General features: G+C 33.2%; 1 protein-coding gene across 4 annotated transcripts in view; it reads left to right on the top strand.

The window, feature by feature from the left end:
• Positions 266–16785, top strand: part of LOC109715944 (protein TSS) — a 30001-nt gene continuing 13481 nt past the window's right edge. For 2 of the 4 annotated variants that reach the window (XM_020241179.1, XM_020241181.1), the window contains exons 1-12: positions 266–614; positions 727–814; positions 921–982; positions 4339–4431; positions 11857–11929; positions 13291–13557; positions 13680–13747; positions 14441–14572; positions 14658–14699; positions 15296–15820; positions 15903–16054; positions 16143–16695. In XM_020241179.1, the coding sequence (XP_020096768.1) occupies positions 609–614; positions 727–814; positions 921–982; positions 4339–4431; positions 11857–11929; positions 13291–13557; positions 13680–13747; positions 14441–14572; positions 14658–14699; positions 15296–15820; positions 15903–16054; positions 16143–16695 (2061 nt within the window). In that variant the 5' untranslated portion in view covers positions 266–608. The remainder of the gene's footprint in view (positions 615–726; positions 815–920; positions 983–4338; positions 4432–11856; positions 11930–13290; positions 13558–13679; positions 13748–14440; positions 14573–14657; positions 14700–15295; positions 15821–15902; positions 16055–16142; positions 16696–16785) is intronic. The other 2 variants (XM_020241182.1, XM_020241183.1) reach the window with 2 other exon arrangements.

The following is a 16785-nucleotide window of genomic DNA, read 5'->3' as shown; positions in this document are numbered from 1 at the left end:
TTGTTTCTTAGGCTTCATTTGGCAGGGCATTTCAGCTCACAAATGCACAGTTAGTGCGATGTGGAATGCCTCAACTCACATAAGGAGCCATGTATGGCGAGCTCGAAGCCGAACACCTCACCTCATACAAGGAGCCATANATATTCCAAAAAAGAAACAAAAAAACAAAGAAGAAAAAAAAAAAGTGAGAATTATACTCTTCTTATATACAGCCAACATCCTCTGACCATTAAATCTCCACCCTTCCTCCCTTATCAACCCTACCCCTTCCTCCTAGATCCTTTCCCCCTCTCACTATCTCTCTCTCTCTCTCTCTCTCTCTCTCTCTCTCTCTTGCTTCTTCCTCTATCCATCTATCCCCAATGTCCACTTCCACCCCCACTCTCCCAATGAGTTTCCAAAACATGAGAACCTAAAACCCAATACACACAATTCTCAAATAACATATACATATATCTTTCATCTCCTCTTGTGGTAAGCATATTGGGTAATCAATCTCTCCATATCTCATTCATTCTATATATGTCTCTTGGGTTATCTTTCTCTTCATTGGTTCCTTGTCTTTTCCCAACACCAATTATATTGCTTACTTGTGGCTCAAGCTATATATGCTGGTATACTAATTTCAATGTATTGTTGTTGTTGTTGTTGTTGTTATTGTTATTGTTAAATTTTCATGGAAATTTCTTTATTATTATTATTATTGCTATTATTATATATTGGCAGTCAGGTGTGTTCGGCTTTCGCCGCGCGGAAATGGCGCCGAGGGGCGGCCGCGGAAAGGCCAAGGGGGAGAAGAAGAGAGAAGAGAAAGGTGCATAAACCGTTCTATCTTTTTGCTCTACTATATTTGCAAATAAGAATGTAAATATTAAGTAATTAACCAAATTTTCTTTCCTTTTCTTTTTTTTTTTTCTTAGTTCTCCCTTTGGCTATTGATATCACAATAAACCTCCCGGATGAGTCTCATGTCGTTCTAAAGGTAATGTTATCTCCCTTTCTTTTTAAGTAAATAATTTAATTGTAATTGTAATTGTAATTATAATTATAATTAATTAAGTAATTACATATTTGGGATTATTTATGGGACTAAAACGGAAAAAAAAAAGAGTATGTAGAGGACACATATGTACGTACATAATACATAAACATGTATATAGAAAGAAAGGACATGGGAAGAGTATGAATCAGAATATGAGGACGAGGAATGGGGTGCATCCGCGAAAGAGGGTTTGGGATTCGTAATCTCTCCATGTTTTCCCCGCGAGGTCGGGTCCCGTCACCTTCGTGGGTTTAATTTAACGGGTGCGGGGACCGAAATTGGGTTAAAAACGTATGGAGAGCCCCTCGACTTTAGAATAACAACTTTAATTTGTGGTTTAACTTATTCATCACTACCGACCGTCTCTAGCGCAAGTCGCAAAAAGGCATGATGGTTGGTACCTGAGACTCAAATTCGAATTCTAGTTGATTCACATTTCAAGATAAGTTTATTTTTAAATGAAATAAACGAAGCGGGTAATGTGCTATCTATCTCTCTCTTAAAAAAAAAAAAAAAAAAAAAAAAAAAAAAAAAAAACTTATTCATCACTTTATTATCCTGTAGTTTAAAAAGTTATATTTAACTATGCTATGGTTTAGCTTACTTTCACTTTGATACGCTGCGGTTCAAAAATTTATACTTCACTACTATATAATCATCAAAATAATTTGGAAAAACGTCACATATGTGACGCCTCAACTTCCCAATGATCACCCATCCTAGAACTACTTCTCATTCATCCTAAACTTCCATCCTAACACGTTTAACTTTCTTAAGTTCTACTGACCGTCCCTAGTGCAAGTAGCAAAAGGGCTTGGTGGTTGATACCCGAGACCCAAGTTCGAATCCTAGTTGATTGACATTTCCAGCTAAATTTATTTCTAAATGAAATAAACGAGGCGGGTAGCATGCTACCTTTTTCTGAAAAAAAAAAAAAAACTTCTTAAGTTCTTGTGCCTAGTTACAATCCAAAATGTTTAAACCGGTTTAAGAGTTTTAGTTATATTATATCCTATATATAGGACTATCCAGGGTCTCATAACATACCACCCCTGTGGCTCAGCACTTTTTTTGCTTTAATACTTTTTGGTTTAAAATATACCACTTTAGTATCTTCTGATCTTGTTCTTTTCTTTTCGTTACTCCTTTCGTTAATTTTTTTTTGTTAAATCAATGAGAAAGTTAAAATCACATAGTACTGAAGTAAAATTTTAATAAATCAGAGGAGAGTATCTTAAGTTTTTTTATATATATTTTATCAGAGAGTTAACGAAGATGTTGACGGGAAGAGAAAAATAAAACTGCAGGTACTAAAATGATACACTTTAAACTATATGATACTAAACTACGAAAGCGCTAAACTGTAGGAGGAATCTTTAATATTGTTTTCAAAAAATTCACAGGTTAGTTAAGTGTAATTTTTTGAATCACAAGATAGCAATGTGAAAACCAGCTAAACCGCAGGGGGACAAATTAAAGTTTATCCTCTTTCCAATTGAGATTTCTTGACCTACTAAATTTTTTTAATTCGAATTTTTATGATTGATTAAAGCTAAAAATTTATTTAAGCTTTTAGCTTAATTATCTATTATCAACTAATTAATCTAGTTTTATTTGAGACAAATGGTTATAATTACTAAATTTGATGAAATTATCCGAAAAAAATTGATAAAATCTCTAATTTTTGGGTTAAACTCAATGGTTCTATTAGCTGTAGGCCATTAATCAATCTACTTTCATTCACTAAAAGAGTAATTAAAATTTTATTAAATTAGAGAAAATTATAAAATTATTGGGCTAAAATTACCTTCTTATAGGAGGTCTTGTGATCAGAATGTTTGAAGTTGAGGGGTTTATACGTAGGCTATAGTTGAGGGGTCTCCATGCATTTTTACATGAAAATAACTGTTTCATTAATGGACTTGAGCTCTCTTGTTGAGTGTAGTGGCATTTAATGGAACTCCCCTTTGGTTGGGACATAAAAAAGGCTGGTAAACATGCATGGAGACCCCTAAACTATAAGCTATTTACAAAAAAACTTACTAATTAGCTTCTTCAATTTTTTTGTTTTAAATTGACACTTTTTCAACTTCCAATTTTTCTGGTTCATATTATAATAGTTAGTTAAGGTAAATTTTTTATCGAATGTAGTGAAATTTTACTTTGCTGAAAAAGCAATTGTAGTTGAAATTAATCACAAGAAAAATTGATTATGTTTCTATTTTAACGATTACAATATCAAAATTTCAAAAAACATGAAGTCGAGGGGGGACATTTCAAAATGGCTTATAGTGGACAACAAAAGTAGTTAATATTAGGGGTGGCAATTCAACTCGTTGTTCGCGAGCCAGCTCGTGTTCGGCTAACTCGAGATCGAATTGCTCGTTTAGTAACGAGCCGAATACGAGCTGAATTTTTCAGCTTGTTTGATAAACGAGCGAACACGAGTGAGGTCAGCTCGCTCGTGTTCTCATGCTAGGCTCGATAACAGCTCGAATACATATTAATATATAAAAATAAATAACTATATATATAAAATATATTTTTGTTATTTGATTTTTAGCAAAAAAAATATAAAGCTGAACTCAATTATAAAAAGACTGATTTATATATAAAGTTTCAACTATTAATTCAATATTTAATGAGAAAGATTTTATAAATTTAATTTTTTATATATATCCAATCTAATTCATTTAACTTATTGTTCGTTGGCCAGCTCATGAGCCAGCTCGTGTTCGGCTCGTTTATTAACGAGCCGAACACGAGCTACAAATATTTCGGCTCGATATCTTAATTGAGCCGGCTCGTGTTCGGCTCGTTTATTAAACGAGCTGAACATGAGCCGGCCCTAGCTCGCTCGTGTTCGGCTCGTTGACAGCCCTAGTTAATACGTCGATATAGAAATATACATACTAATTAACTTTATTATTATTATTATTGTGACCACTTTTAAATTATAGTAGTTAGATAATTAAAATTTTTAACTACTAACCGTTGTAAGTTTAGGTTTCTTTTTGCTGAAAAGTAATTTCTCTGGAAATCACAACTGAATTTGATTATAATTTGTATTTTTACTTCAAAATTTCAAAAAACATAAAGTTGAGGGGTTAATTTCACAAGAATCTACAGTTGAGGGGGTGTTGGTACAATTTTCACAAAAAGAAAAGCTACTGCTCATTTTTCCTGGTACTTTGGGGGATTTAATGGGGTAGGGTTTGCAATTTTCAGAATGGGATATCGGTCGATCGGGGCCGTCGGTTTTTGATCGGACGGTTGATTTCGTTTTTTGGGTACAGGGTATTTCGACGGACAGGATCATCGATGTACGGCGGCTGCTGGGCGTTAACACCGTCACCTGTGGCATCACCTGCTACTCTCTCGCCCACGAGGTAATTAATTTTCCCCCTTTTTTTTCTTTTTTATTTTAGATAAACTCCAAATATTATTTCTATAGTTTTACACTTTCTTACTTAGTATTCTATAATTTAAAATATACTAATTTAATATTCTGTGATTTTATTTTTCACTTTTTCTTAGCTCATCCGTTAATATTTTTTTTGAATTATATACAAGAAACTTCAGATACCCTACCTAGGTTTATCGAATATTCACTTTAATACTCTTTAGTTTTAATTTTGTTACTGATTTAACGAAAAAAACTAGTGGATTGGTAACAAAAAGAAAAAAAATGAAACCACAGAGTACTAAATTAATATACTTTAAATCATAAGATACTAAAATAAAAAAATATGAAACCACAGAGGTGGTATTTGAATTTTTCTTTTTCTTTTTTTTCTCAGTTTTCTTGTAGGGAATATTCATATGTATTTATGCATAGTTTAAATTGTAGGTTTATTTCTATAAATTTTTAATTAGTAAATACATCTCTCAAAAGTTAAAAAATACATAAATTTAGTTAAACTTTAATTATCATCTTAGAACTACTATAGCTCTAGCATGCTCAACTATTTTAACCTCTTGGGCCTAGCTACTATTTAAAATGCTATAGCTAGTTTAAGAGATTTAGCGCTATTATATCTAATATATAGGACTATTTAAAATTATAAGAGTGTTACATTTCTCTCCCCTTTAAGTTCAGACATCCTCATCAGGCTCAAGTACACTCACAAATATTAGGCGATGTGAAACTTGTTTCGTTAGTTTTAGCTGACCTTTTGGAGAGAGGCGCGCTCTACCCACTATATTATCCTAATTTAGCCGAAACTCCTCTCACACTTCTAACTGATGATTGGTTCTGAAATCAACTGTGACATCCCACTTCATAGGGGGCTGCCCATCCTCGAACTACTCGAGCTCTAGAATACTTAGTCCTTTTAATCTTCTGGGTCAAGTCAATACCGAAAATACTATAACCGGATTAAAAAGTTTAATCTTATTATATTTAATATATAGTAATTATTCCAAAATCTTAAAGGGTGTTATAGTTTATTTATCCAGTGGTGGGACTATTGATATTATATTTTCATCTAAACAACGTTATTTTTTTTAGAAAAAGGTAGCACGCTACCTGTTTCTTTCATTCAGAGGGTGAATTAAGCTACATGAGTGAGGCAGCAAGGCCTCAGGGGTGGTGACAACAAAAAGGAAAAAAAAGAAAAAAAAGAAGAGTATTGGTTAGAGATTCTTCCACAGAGATATCAGCTGCTTGACTTTGTGTAAAGTACCTAAGGGGTCCACCTGTGCCTTTCTATAAATCACTCTGTTTCTGCTCCCCATATAACCCACCAGCAGGCTATTAATCCAATAAGACCGTTGCTAGCGGGTAGTGGCCCCTGCCGTCCTTTCTACCTGTCCCATACCAATAGGACGTCGTCACTCAAGTCCTCTGATTCAACGTCCGCCAGTGACTTCACCAAAAGAAATAAAAAAAATACACACCGAGAGAAAAGATGATCCACAGTTTCTGCTCCGGACCCACACAACACGCAAGTCGTGTTGCCAGCCCATCCTCTTTTTAGCAGATTTGAGCTTGCCGCGAAAAGTGAAGAAAATACTCCTTTAAAAGAGACAAAGTGAAGAAAATACTCAATGATGCTATCAAAAGTGGCCTGCAGTTACCAGAGCCGAAGAGACCAAAAGATGTCAGTAAAATCAATGACTCAAATTATTGTCTCTATCACAAAATAGTTAGTCACCCTATTGAAGACTGTTGGGTGTTTAAAGATTGGGTTGAGAAACAATATAAAAGCGATGCCATCACCCTCTCTCATTTAGTCTTGGCAGATCCACAAGTGGTGGAAACTAATGCAATTAGTGCAGGAACTGAAGAAACGATAGGGCTCGACAACCCTCTTCCTCCAGAATTTTGGAACACTTTTGTAACTAAGAAGGCTCAAAAAATGAAGCAAAGAGAAGCACAACTTTGATTTTCTCCGAGCCATCAGGAGTGGGGACATAACATAGAACAATATGCAAAGAGAAATCAAATGCAACTCTCAACCAGTAAAGGCTTCAAGAAGAATCAAGCTACAAGGAACACAAGATTCCTGAGAACATATCTACCATATGATGAGAATGAGCCTACCATTTACAGGATTCAACTCGAACCGAAATAGGTCCAATCCAAACCGAACAAGATTCAACTCGTACCAAAATGAGTCCAATCCAAACAGAACAGAATTCAACTCGAACCAAAGTGAGTCTAATCCAAACCGAACAGGATTCAACTCGAACCGAAGCGAATCTAATTTGAACCAACCATGCAGGATTCAACTCGAACCAAAGTGGGTCCAATCTGAACTGAACCACAAAGGATTCGATTTGAACCGAAGTGAGTTCAATCCGAACCGGATTCGAATCGAATCGAATCCTGTCTGAGCCGAACCATAGAAGATTCAACTTGAACCGAAGTGGATCCGGTTTAAACCAAATCATAAGTGATTCGACTTGTTATAGTTACTATTAGGATTGGTACGCCTCTAAAAAGATATATTTTTTAAGACTTAATTTATAGTTTGCATAAGTTCTATTTGAATTCATGATGAGATCACATTAAATATAGTGAGAAAGAGCGATAAAGAAAATACTTTGCTTGTTCTTGTATTGTAATATCATATTGCAAATAAGTTTAAATTTTATTTAAATATTCTTTCTGATGCTGCAAACCAAAGATTATGACTTAAAATTTCAATAAAAAGCTTTTATCATACATTTTCCAAGTATACCAAATTTACACTTTCATTTCTCACTTTACTCGACATAAACATAAAATTTTCAAAATTTCGTATTTTTTAGTTGTTAATAAATTCATACACTCAAAATTACACACTGATCATCAAGGTTTTCAATAAAAATCTTTTATGATACGTTTTTAAAGTCTGCTGGATTTATCCCTTTCATTTTCTCTTTTTTTGACACTAAAATAAAATATGATCAAGATTGCAAGTGTTATCCGAAATGATCAGATGTAAAGCGTCTGTAGGTGGCTTTTCGAGTCCGCCATCAAATCCCAGGGCTCAACCCTGGAGAGACGACGAAAATTAGCTACCAACTTCTCCTTGATCACTATTTGGAGTTTTTTTTTTTTTTTGTTTTTTCTAACTTTAGTTGTTAGTAAATTCATTTGCTTGAAATTACACCTTACTCTTCAAGATTTTCAATAGAAATTTTTTATGATATGATTTTAAATCTACTAAATTTATCCCTTTTATTTCTCACTTGGTACAATAATAAAACTGATCAAATTTCATGCTTTTTTGCTATTAGAAAATTCATATGCTTGAAATTACATACTCATTTTTAATTCGAGCACACAAACCAAGCATCAAATTTGAAAGAAGAGAATTCGAGCCCAAATCTTTTCAAAAGAATTCTAACTTTTCTGTAATTTTACACAAAAAGGTTTTTATTGCCCATAATCCCGAAAAGATGAACTCAGATATTTTTTGTACAATGGAATATTTTTTCGGAATAAAATATAGATCTAGGGGATCATGCATGTCTCATGTGACTAATGATTGGAATGTGGGTACTTTGTTGGGAGGAATTGGAAATATGGTGTAGTTTAAGATACAAATATATAAAGGTGTGTGTAGATCTGGTCAGGTCTGGATAGTTGATATACTATATCTATACTCTAAAAATAAATAAATATGAAAAAAATATATATCCTATCAATTTAACTTCGGATTAGGTCCGGATCTGGATACTTAAGTTAATAATATACCCATCGAATTTGTTTGAGCGGGTCTGAATAGTGACAGCATACTACCCACTTAAGACCAGGTATGGATCGGGTACGGTTGAGTTTAGATCGGGTACGGATAACCATATGCATATATTTTTTATTATTTTTATTAAATAGTTTATGGACAAATCATAAATCAATCACTATAAAAAATTTGCGTTCTAATTAATTACACCTAGTCCAATAAAATTCGTTTAAGAGAAAGATTCAAGCATTCAACAGCTAGAATTAAAAAAAATGAATAAAATAAAAATAAACAAAAATAAACAAAAAGACTAGAATTTTCACTATGATGAAAATATACAGAGACCATTCATCTATAAGTCCTATTAAAATTGATCCCTCAACTTCAAATTTTTTTATTTACTATCAGGTATTTCACCTGGTCTAGATCCGAGTCCGATTCCGGGTCCGGATTTAAAAACTCTTCTGGGCTCTACCCACTAGAAGGTCGGGTTCGGGTCGGATCCAAATTGGATATGGATATAAAGTATCCGAACCCATACCCAAAATTTTAATGAATAATTTTTTTTACCCAAATATTATTCATTTTTTATCGGATCCAGGTAGGATCCGTATAGGGTCTGGATCGGATATAGTATATTGGGTACTTTGGACAACTTTAAATATATAGTTGGAAATATAGCAGGTATACTTATATGCATTTCAGTTGGTTGGACGTAATAAAAAGCATTGTAGTTATAAATAATTTATTTATTTGTAATCTGTACACAGATGAAAATTATATTTACAAAATTTTATTAATAATGAGATTACACTTTGTGTTGCAATAGATATGTAGTCCGGCTACTATATTATCGATAGCACTAAGTGCTTAGTACTGTTGAGTTTTTCGTCGTTAGATCTACTTCTTTAACCATTTTTTATTCGTTAGATCATACTATTCAACTAATCACCTACTGAACCCTAGGAGATTATTATAATTCAAACCGTATATCTCTTCATTCAAAGTCGAAACCTAATAACACCAATGATCATGCTATTAATCGTACGGTGACCTAGTTCTATATATATGTATATATGGTTATTAGAGAAATAACTATACTTTTTTTTTTTTGTTTAAAGTTATTCTTTTTGACTATTGCAATTGAAACTGTGTCCAATTTGGATGTAGTCCTACCGTTGTAGTTGAGTCTCCTCATAAAGTTTGAATTGAAGCAATTGAATTACAATGTGATACTCTAAGGATTTAAAATAGTATATATATATATATATATATATATATATATATATATATAAAATAAGACTAAAGTTTATTAAAGCTAGATTAGTACTTCTAAGATAGATGACTCCCTCGAAAGCGAAGCGTCACATAAAATGTATTGTACTAGATATTGGATATGCCTATGCCTTTCGAAAAACTTGTAAAATATACTGTTTTGATATTTTAATTGAAAAATAAAATTGCGGAATAGTAAAGTACAACTTATTAACCGCATATATCAAAATAAAACTATACTAAATTGTAACGTAACTAATTGAAATTTACTTCTTTCTTTTCAGTACATAAGAGTGTATTGGGAATTTTTGCTCCTAGAAATTTTAATCCAACTAAAAATTCTAGTCTTTTAAACAAGTACCTTGCTTGTGGTTCTTGAATAAAAAAATTGGTCCAGATGCTTGCTGCTTTTGTTCTAATTTCATTATAAATAAATATATATATTTACTACCCGATTTAATCTCAGAATTTTCTATTTTAATAGCATTACGAAATATCGATTGCTTTAAAAACTAAAATTACCAAAAAAATAATATTTCAATAATTTTTATTTTCAATTTTATATAACCTTGGTTCCAATTCTATTTGATGTGGAAAGGTGGGGCAAAATTAACATTAACATATTATTAAAAGGATAATATCTAATATACCTCTCAAAACTTTTAAAATATATTATGCACCACTACTTCTTTTTTTTCTTTTTCTTTTTTTTCAAATACAATTCTCGCATATTTCCCCGTTACTTAGAAATTAATAACCCTACTATTAATACATGTTAAGTTATCTCGGGTTAAGTTCTGATTAAATTTCTATCAGGAGTTAAAAAGAAATCAAAATGCCTCTTTTGTATCTAACTTAATAACAAATAAGAAAAAAAATTGGTGACAGTAGAAGAATATATTTAAAAAGGTAAAAAATCTTTTTTTTTTTTTACTTCTAACTTAAGGACACAAATAAGAAAAATTAATTATGATAGAATGACATATTTGAAAAGACAAAATAATAATTTTATAAAGATAACAGTTGTTCCTGACAGTTTACTAATGAAATTTAACTATAAAAATATATTTGAAATAATTTGGAACGTTAAAAGAATACTTTTAATATTAACTTTTTAAGAGATATAAATAAAATAGTAAAAAACGTTTTAGGTATAAGGGTATATAATCCCTTATATTAGAAAAAGCGAGAAAAATAGTAGAGGAAAAACACTTAACAATTTAATATGTGATGCATTAATTAATTAATTTGGACCGTTGCTTCTCTCAATCTCCACGTGCGGCAAAACCTATAAAATAAAAACCTAATCCTTGGAATCTTCCTTGTCTAATTGAGTAGTTTCTAGAGTTTTCTAGAATGTTCCACCAATTGCTCTGATACCAAAATAAGTTATTTAAAAGTAATTCATTTGTTCTGAAACTCTTTTTTGTGCAGGTTTGGTTTTAAAAATTTCTTAAAAAGTTGGATAATACATTGATAATTTGGTGGGTATATAATTATCTAATTACAAATGGCACACAATTTCTTTTATTTCAAAGTAAAATGATTTAAATGAGGAATGTAGTATTGAATATATATATTTGATAATTCTTTTCATCTTAGAAATACTTTTAATAAAATAAAAGAGATTTGTCGAACAAAATATTTTTGTATCCAAACACTCCTTTTGATTGACGTATGTGCTGTGAAAACATTTTATACGATCTTAAGCTAGAAAATTTAACTTCATAACTCCTCGAAAGGTTCTTAACCTCTGTAATTTGGTAAGATTATATATTTTATCTACGGTATAACTTATTTTTCTCTAAAAATATTAGTGAAGGCATTTTTAGATATTTAATTATATCTCTCACCTATTAAATATACAACTTTTTTAAATAACTGATATAATTATGTTGAATAAGATGCAAACTCATCCAAATAAAGAAAATTTTTATGTTTTTTAACATTTTGCAATTTTTGCTAAGATTTTGCAACTTTGGATTATTTTAAATTAAATTATTCTAACTATTTTAGTTGAAACTTTTATTAAAATTTGTGATACTTTAGTGGTTAATTATTAATTTTTGTTTGGTAAATAATGATTAAATAAATTTGATAAATTTTATAAAGTCATAGATGAATTTGAAAAGATTTTAACTTTTTTAACTAAAATTACCTAATTGCATAAAGATTGAAAGTAAAAGAGTCTCAACGAAAAAAAAAAAGTTTATTTCAAAAAGCCCAATAATTGAGGGATGATATATTTTTGTTCATTTATTTATTTATTTCAACGGCTAAGATCATGATATATTTTTTGTTCATTTATTTATTTATTTCAACGGCTAAGATCAAGGTACTGAGGCTTGATCCCATTTTTATTTTCAGGTTCGAGGGTCGCGATTGAAGGACACTGTCGACGTGGCCGCGTTGAAGCCGTGCGTTCTCACCCTCGTCGAAGGTAAAATTGAGATAAACACAAAAGTCTAAAATTTAAAAAATAAACCAAATACAAATATAAATTGAAATAATTTTCATACATATTCCCATAAAACTGGGATATTACATATTGACCTCTCTAAATTTAATATATTTGATATGGCTTTACAACCCTTAATTAAAAGCTTAAAAATATATTTTTTTAACTATCCAAATTTTACTATATTTTAGTATAATAACTGTTTTGTCCCTGTTGTGATCAGAACTGCTGATAAATTAGGTCATTAAGATCAATAACAGATAAAGATAATTTAATATAATTTGTTTTCTTTCAAAATGATTTTAATTGGTAATTTTATAAAAATTATGAAGCTGATAAGGACAAAGTAATTTTTTTAAGTATAGTATAATGTCTTTTGACTAGTGAAGAAATGTATTTCTAAATTTTTGAAGGTTTCATGTATATATAAAAAATATTTTAAAATTTGGACAAATAAAATTCTAATATTGTAACGTTATAGCTAGGGACATATTTTCAATTGTCCGAACATAATTGCTGCTAAATTACACTTTTTGGTCCTTGAACAATGGTACAGTAATTTTTAGTTCATATTTTTTAAATTATTATAATCAAATTCTACGATCTAATTTAGTTGACTTAATGTGGACGGTTGATGTGAAAGCGATGTTACATCTTAATTATTATTGTGTCATTAGCTATAACATTGCTACATCATTTCAAAATTGGCAACGCATTAAAATTTAGTTAATTAAATTGGATCGTGATACTTGATCGTGTGACAATCTAGTAAGTTTGAATTAGAAATTTCTATATATGAGAGTTTAAAATAATACTAGGCTTGCAGTCCAAAATTGGTTGTAATTTTACAACCTCACTAATCCAATGGCCATTTTTGGTAATTGTCTTATTTATTTTTTTGTCTTTTTTAACAACAACACTAAAAAGAGGGTAGTAAATTTTTCAACCCCTCAGATGAGGGGTTGTAGGAATTATAACGGATTGCAGGAATTATAACTTGTTGTGAATTTAGTATTGCTGTAAAATTTGAGCATTAAAGTATTACGTGGTTAGAAACTGTTTGGTCACTTGAAAATTTTGAAAATATCTTATTCATGAATTTTTTTAGTTTTTCGTCTATTTGATAAAAAAAAAAATAACTTTTTTTTTAAAAATTTTCTAGATTTTAAAATTTGGATTTTTTTGTTTTTTTTTGTTTTTTTTTGTTTTTGCAAATCATTAGTTTTTTTATTGAAAAAAAGTGAAAAACAAATTTTTATTTAAATTTTTTCTTTTTTATACTCTTCCCATAATAATCGACTAAAGCTAACGGCTCTTTTCCCGTGCGTTTTGGGGGCGCGTAGAGGACTACGATGAGGAGCGCGCCGTCGCGCACGTGCGGCGCCTCCTCGACATCGCCTCCGCCACCTCCTGCTTCGGCCCCCCTCCGCCGCCCCCCGCCGCCTCCGCCGCCGGCGCCGCCGCCGGGAAGGAGAAGGACACCAAGAAGGGCGGCGGCGGCGGCGACGGCGGCGGCANNGATGCGGAGGCGGAGATGAGCGGCGCGTGCCCCCGCCTCGGCGCCTTCTACGAGTTCTTCTCCCTCGCCAATCTCGCCCCACCGATCCAGTGTAACCCCTCCTCCTCCTCCTCCTCCTCCTCCTCTCCCTCCTCTTCTTCTATGAGCATTTGTTGTTGTGATCTTTGCTTTCCTGAAATCAAAGAATCTGGGATGGGTTTTTCTCTGCTGCAGTTGTACGGCGAGTATCGCAGCCCCGGCAAGAGGAACTACCCTCCGACGACCATCTCTTCTTTTTCGAAGTATGGATTCTTTGCCCTATTAGGGTTTAGGGTTTAGGGTTTAGCATTTAGGGTATCATACCAGTAAGTTGTTTTACATAGGTTGCTAAATCCGTAAAACTCTGCATTCTAATAGCTTGAACTTTTATAGCAAAAATGCTTTACGAAAATTCTTTGGGTACACCAATGGGCACCATCTATTGCTGCTAATGTGCTGGCACGTACCGCACATGCCAATCTGGACGTGACAAATCACATGTCAGCATATCAGTAGTCTATAAAGATAGCAGTCAAGGTGTTCTCATCAAGTACCGATGAATTTTTGGATCACGGTTCTCTGGCAGCTTAAATTTTCAGATAAAATGGTTGCTAGAAATTCACTAAAATTTAATGAGACTAGGACCTCCTACTTTCGTACCGTGTGAAAGATTCCTCTTAAAGCTTAAGATACTAGAGGGTAGTGTTTTATGAATTTTTAGTCAACAGTTTTCAAGCAGATATGAACTGATTTCCAAATTTTTTTTTTGAGAGATAGGTAGCATGCTACCCGCTTCGTTTATTTCATTTAGAAATAAACTAAGCTGGAAATGTGAATCAACTAGGATTCGAACTTGGGTCTCGGGTACCAACCACCAAGCCCTTTGCCACTTGCTCTAGGGACGGTCGGTAACTGATTTCCAAATTTGTTAAAATTTTTCTCTGATAATCTTGAAGGCGAAGCTTTGTAATGGGAAGCTGATAGTGGTGGAGGCTCGCGCTAAAGGGTTTTACAGCTTGGGGAAGCAGCGGGTGTTGTGCCATAATCTCGTCGATCTCTTTAAATTTCTTAGCCGAGCATTTGATAAAGTAAGCACCTCTCTCCTCGGAATTGATTGGATTTTCTTTTCAACCCTGTCATTAATTGTTGTTGGTTTTTTTGGTTCCATTTCAGGCATATGAAGATCTGATGAAGGCATTCTTGGAGCGTAATAAGGTCTGTCATTGTTTAGTTGGTCTCAAGGAAATATTGAGCCAGTTTTTGTCTGAAAGATACTATATTAGAATTATAAATATTTGCTTGCGGAAAGTAAATTTGGATGTGTTGTCTATGTTTGTAATTAAAACAGCATATTCATCTAAAATTGATTAATCAACTCCATAAATACAATCTAAATACTAATTTATTATTTTGCTAGCTTTATATGCTTGGATGCCTGTGCGCATGCAATTACTAAACATCTACTTCAAGTTCATGTAAAGTAACATTTACCATCTTTTTAGTCCTTGTTGCATTTATTTTCCGTACTCAACCTCATGGAGGGTTTTACGTTTTCATATCATGATCTTCTTCTTCCTCTGTGGTTATTTTAGCGATGCAATTCGCGCAAGTTTGCTCGTGATCACTTGTGGTGTATCTTAAACTACAGAAAGTTTTTGCACCAACATGAATCTTTAGCTGGCATTCTTCTTGCACTTATTGTGCAATAGTATAGCTTGAGAGGCATTTCTTCGAACCAACTTCTTTCTCTTCCTTATTTTGCTCCATTTCATTCAGCTACAAACTAATTAACAACCCATTATCTTGTGCAGTTTGGAAATCTTCCATATGGATTTCGAGCAAACACATGGCTCGTTCCGCCGATTGCCGCACAATCCCCATCAACATTTCCTCCCCTTCCAACTGAGGATGAAACATGGGGGGGCAACGGTGGTGGTTGGGGCAGGGATGGCAAGAGCAATTTGATACCTTGGGCCAATGAGTTCTTGTTCCTAACTTCCATGCCTTGCAAAACAGCAGAAGAGAGGCAAATCCGTGATCGAAGAGCTTTCCTACTGCATAGCCTATTTGTAGATGTAGCGATCTTTCGATCCATTGCAGCTATAAAGCATGTTATGGAGAGAGAGAATGTGTTGCTTTCAACCAACAGTGACAAAGTTTTGCACTCTGAGACAGTGGGGGATTTTACCGTCACTGTAACCAAGGATGCTTCGGATGCAAGCTGTAAATTGGATACGAAGATAGATGGAAGTCGTACTATGGGGATGGATTCAAAACGTATTGCAGAGAGAAACCTACTGAAAGGAATAACTGCAGATGAAAACACAGCTGCCCATGTAAGATAAAGACACCTTCTTGATCTTTTAACTATTTCTTTGGCAATTTACTTATATCATGTCTTAACTAATACAAATGCAGGATTTTGCCACTTTGGGCATTGTCAATGTGCGATATTGTGGTTACATTGCAGTAGCGAAAGTCAATCATCATGATAAAAACAAAGTTCCTTTGCAAACTGTTGACGTCAAAGATCAACCTGAAGGTGGAGCTAATGCTTTGAATATTAACAGGTAAGCGGACGATTCTCGGTTAAAGATTCATTAATGAAAACATTTCATATAGTTCCATTATATTTAAGTGAAAAATTGACCATTTCAGTTTGAGGATGCTTCTTCATAAAAGCCCCACATCAGGAGAGAAAAGAGCATCAAATTCTTCAGAAAGTATGAAGCATGAAGAACTAACAGTGGCAAGAGATTTTGTTGAGAATTTGTTGAAAGAGAGCCTTAGAAAGCTCATGGAAGACGATACGGACTCTGATATTTTTGTGAGATGGGAACTGGGAGCCTGCTGGATACAGCATTTGCAAGATCAGAACAATGCTGAAAAAGATAAGAAACAGGGTGGTGAAAAAGATAAAAAGCAGAGTACGGAGAAGTCTACAAAAGAGACAAGAATTGAGGGCCTCGGGAAGCCTCTTAAAGTTCTTAAGAATTCCAAGAAGATAGCAGATGCTAGTGATAATGGATCTCTGTCGGACAGAAAACTGACTGATGAAGTGGGTGGTGGCGAAAGCAAAAAAGCCAACTTGCCCTCTGGGCAGTCTGAAGGAGAGAGTAAAGCAACTGGAAATGAATCTAGGCTAAGAGAATTATTATCTGAAACTGCATTTATGCGGTTAAAAGAATCAGAAACAGGACTGCATCTGAAGGTAATAACTATAGTAATGATTGCTTTTGTTTTCTATGGAATCAAGTACATAATTATAGCAATGATTGGTTTTCTTTTATATGGAATCCGG

The sequence above is a fragment of the Ananas comosus genome, linkage group 10, assembly GCF_001540865.1.
Source record: "Ananas comosus cultivar F153 linkage group 10, ASM154086v1, whole genome shotgun sequence".
Classification (NCBI taxonomy): domain Eukaryota; kingdom Viridiplantae; phylum Streptophyta; class Magnoliopsida; order Poales; family Bromeliaceae; genus Ananas; species Ananas comosus.
Note: the sequence above shows the minus strand (reverse complement) of the source record. Positions and strands in the feature narration are given on the sequence as shown.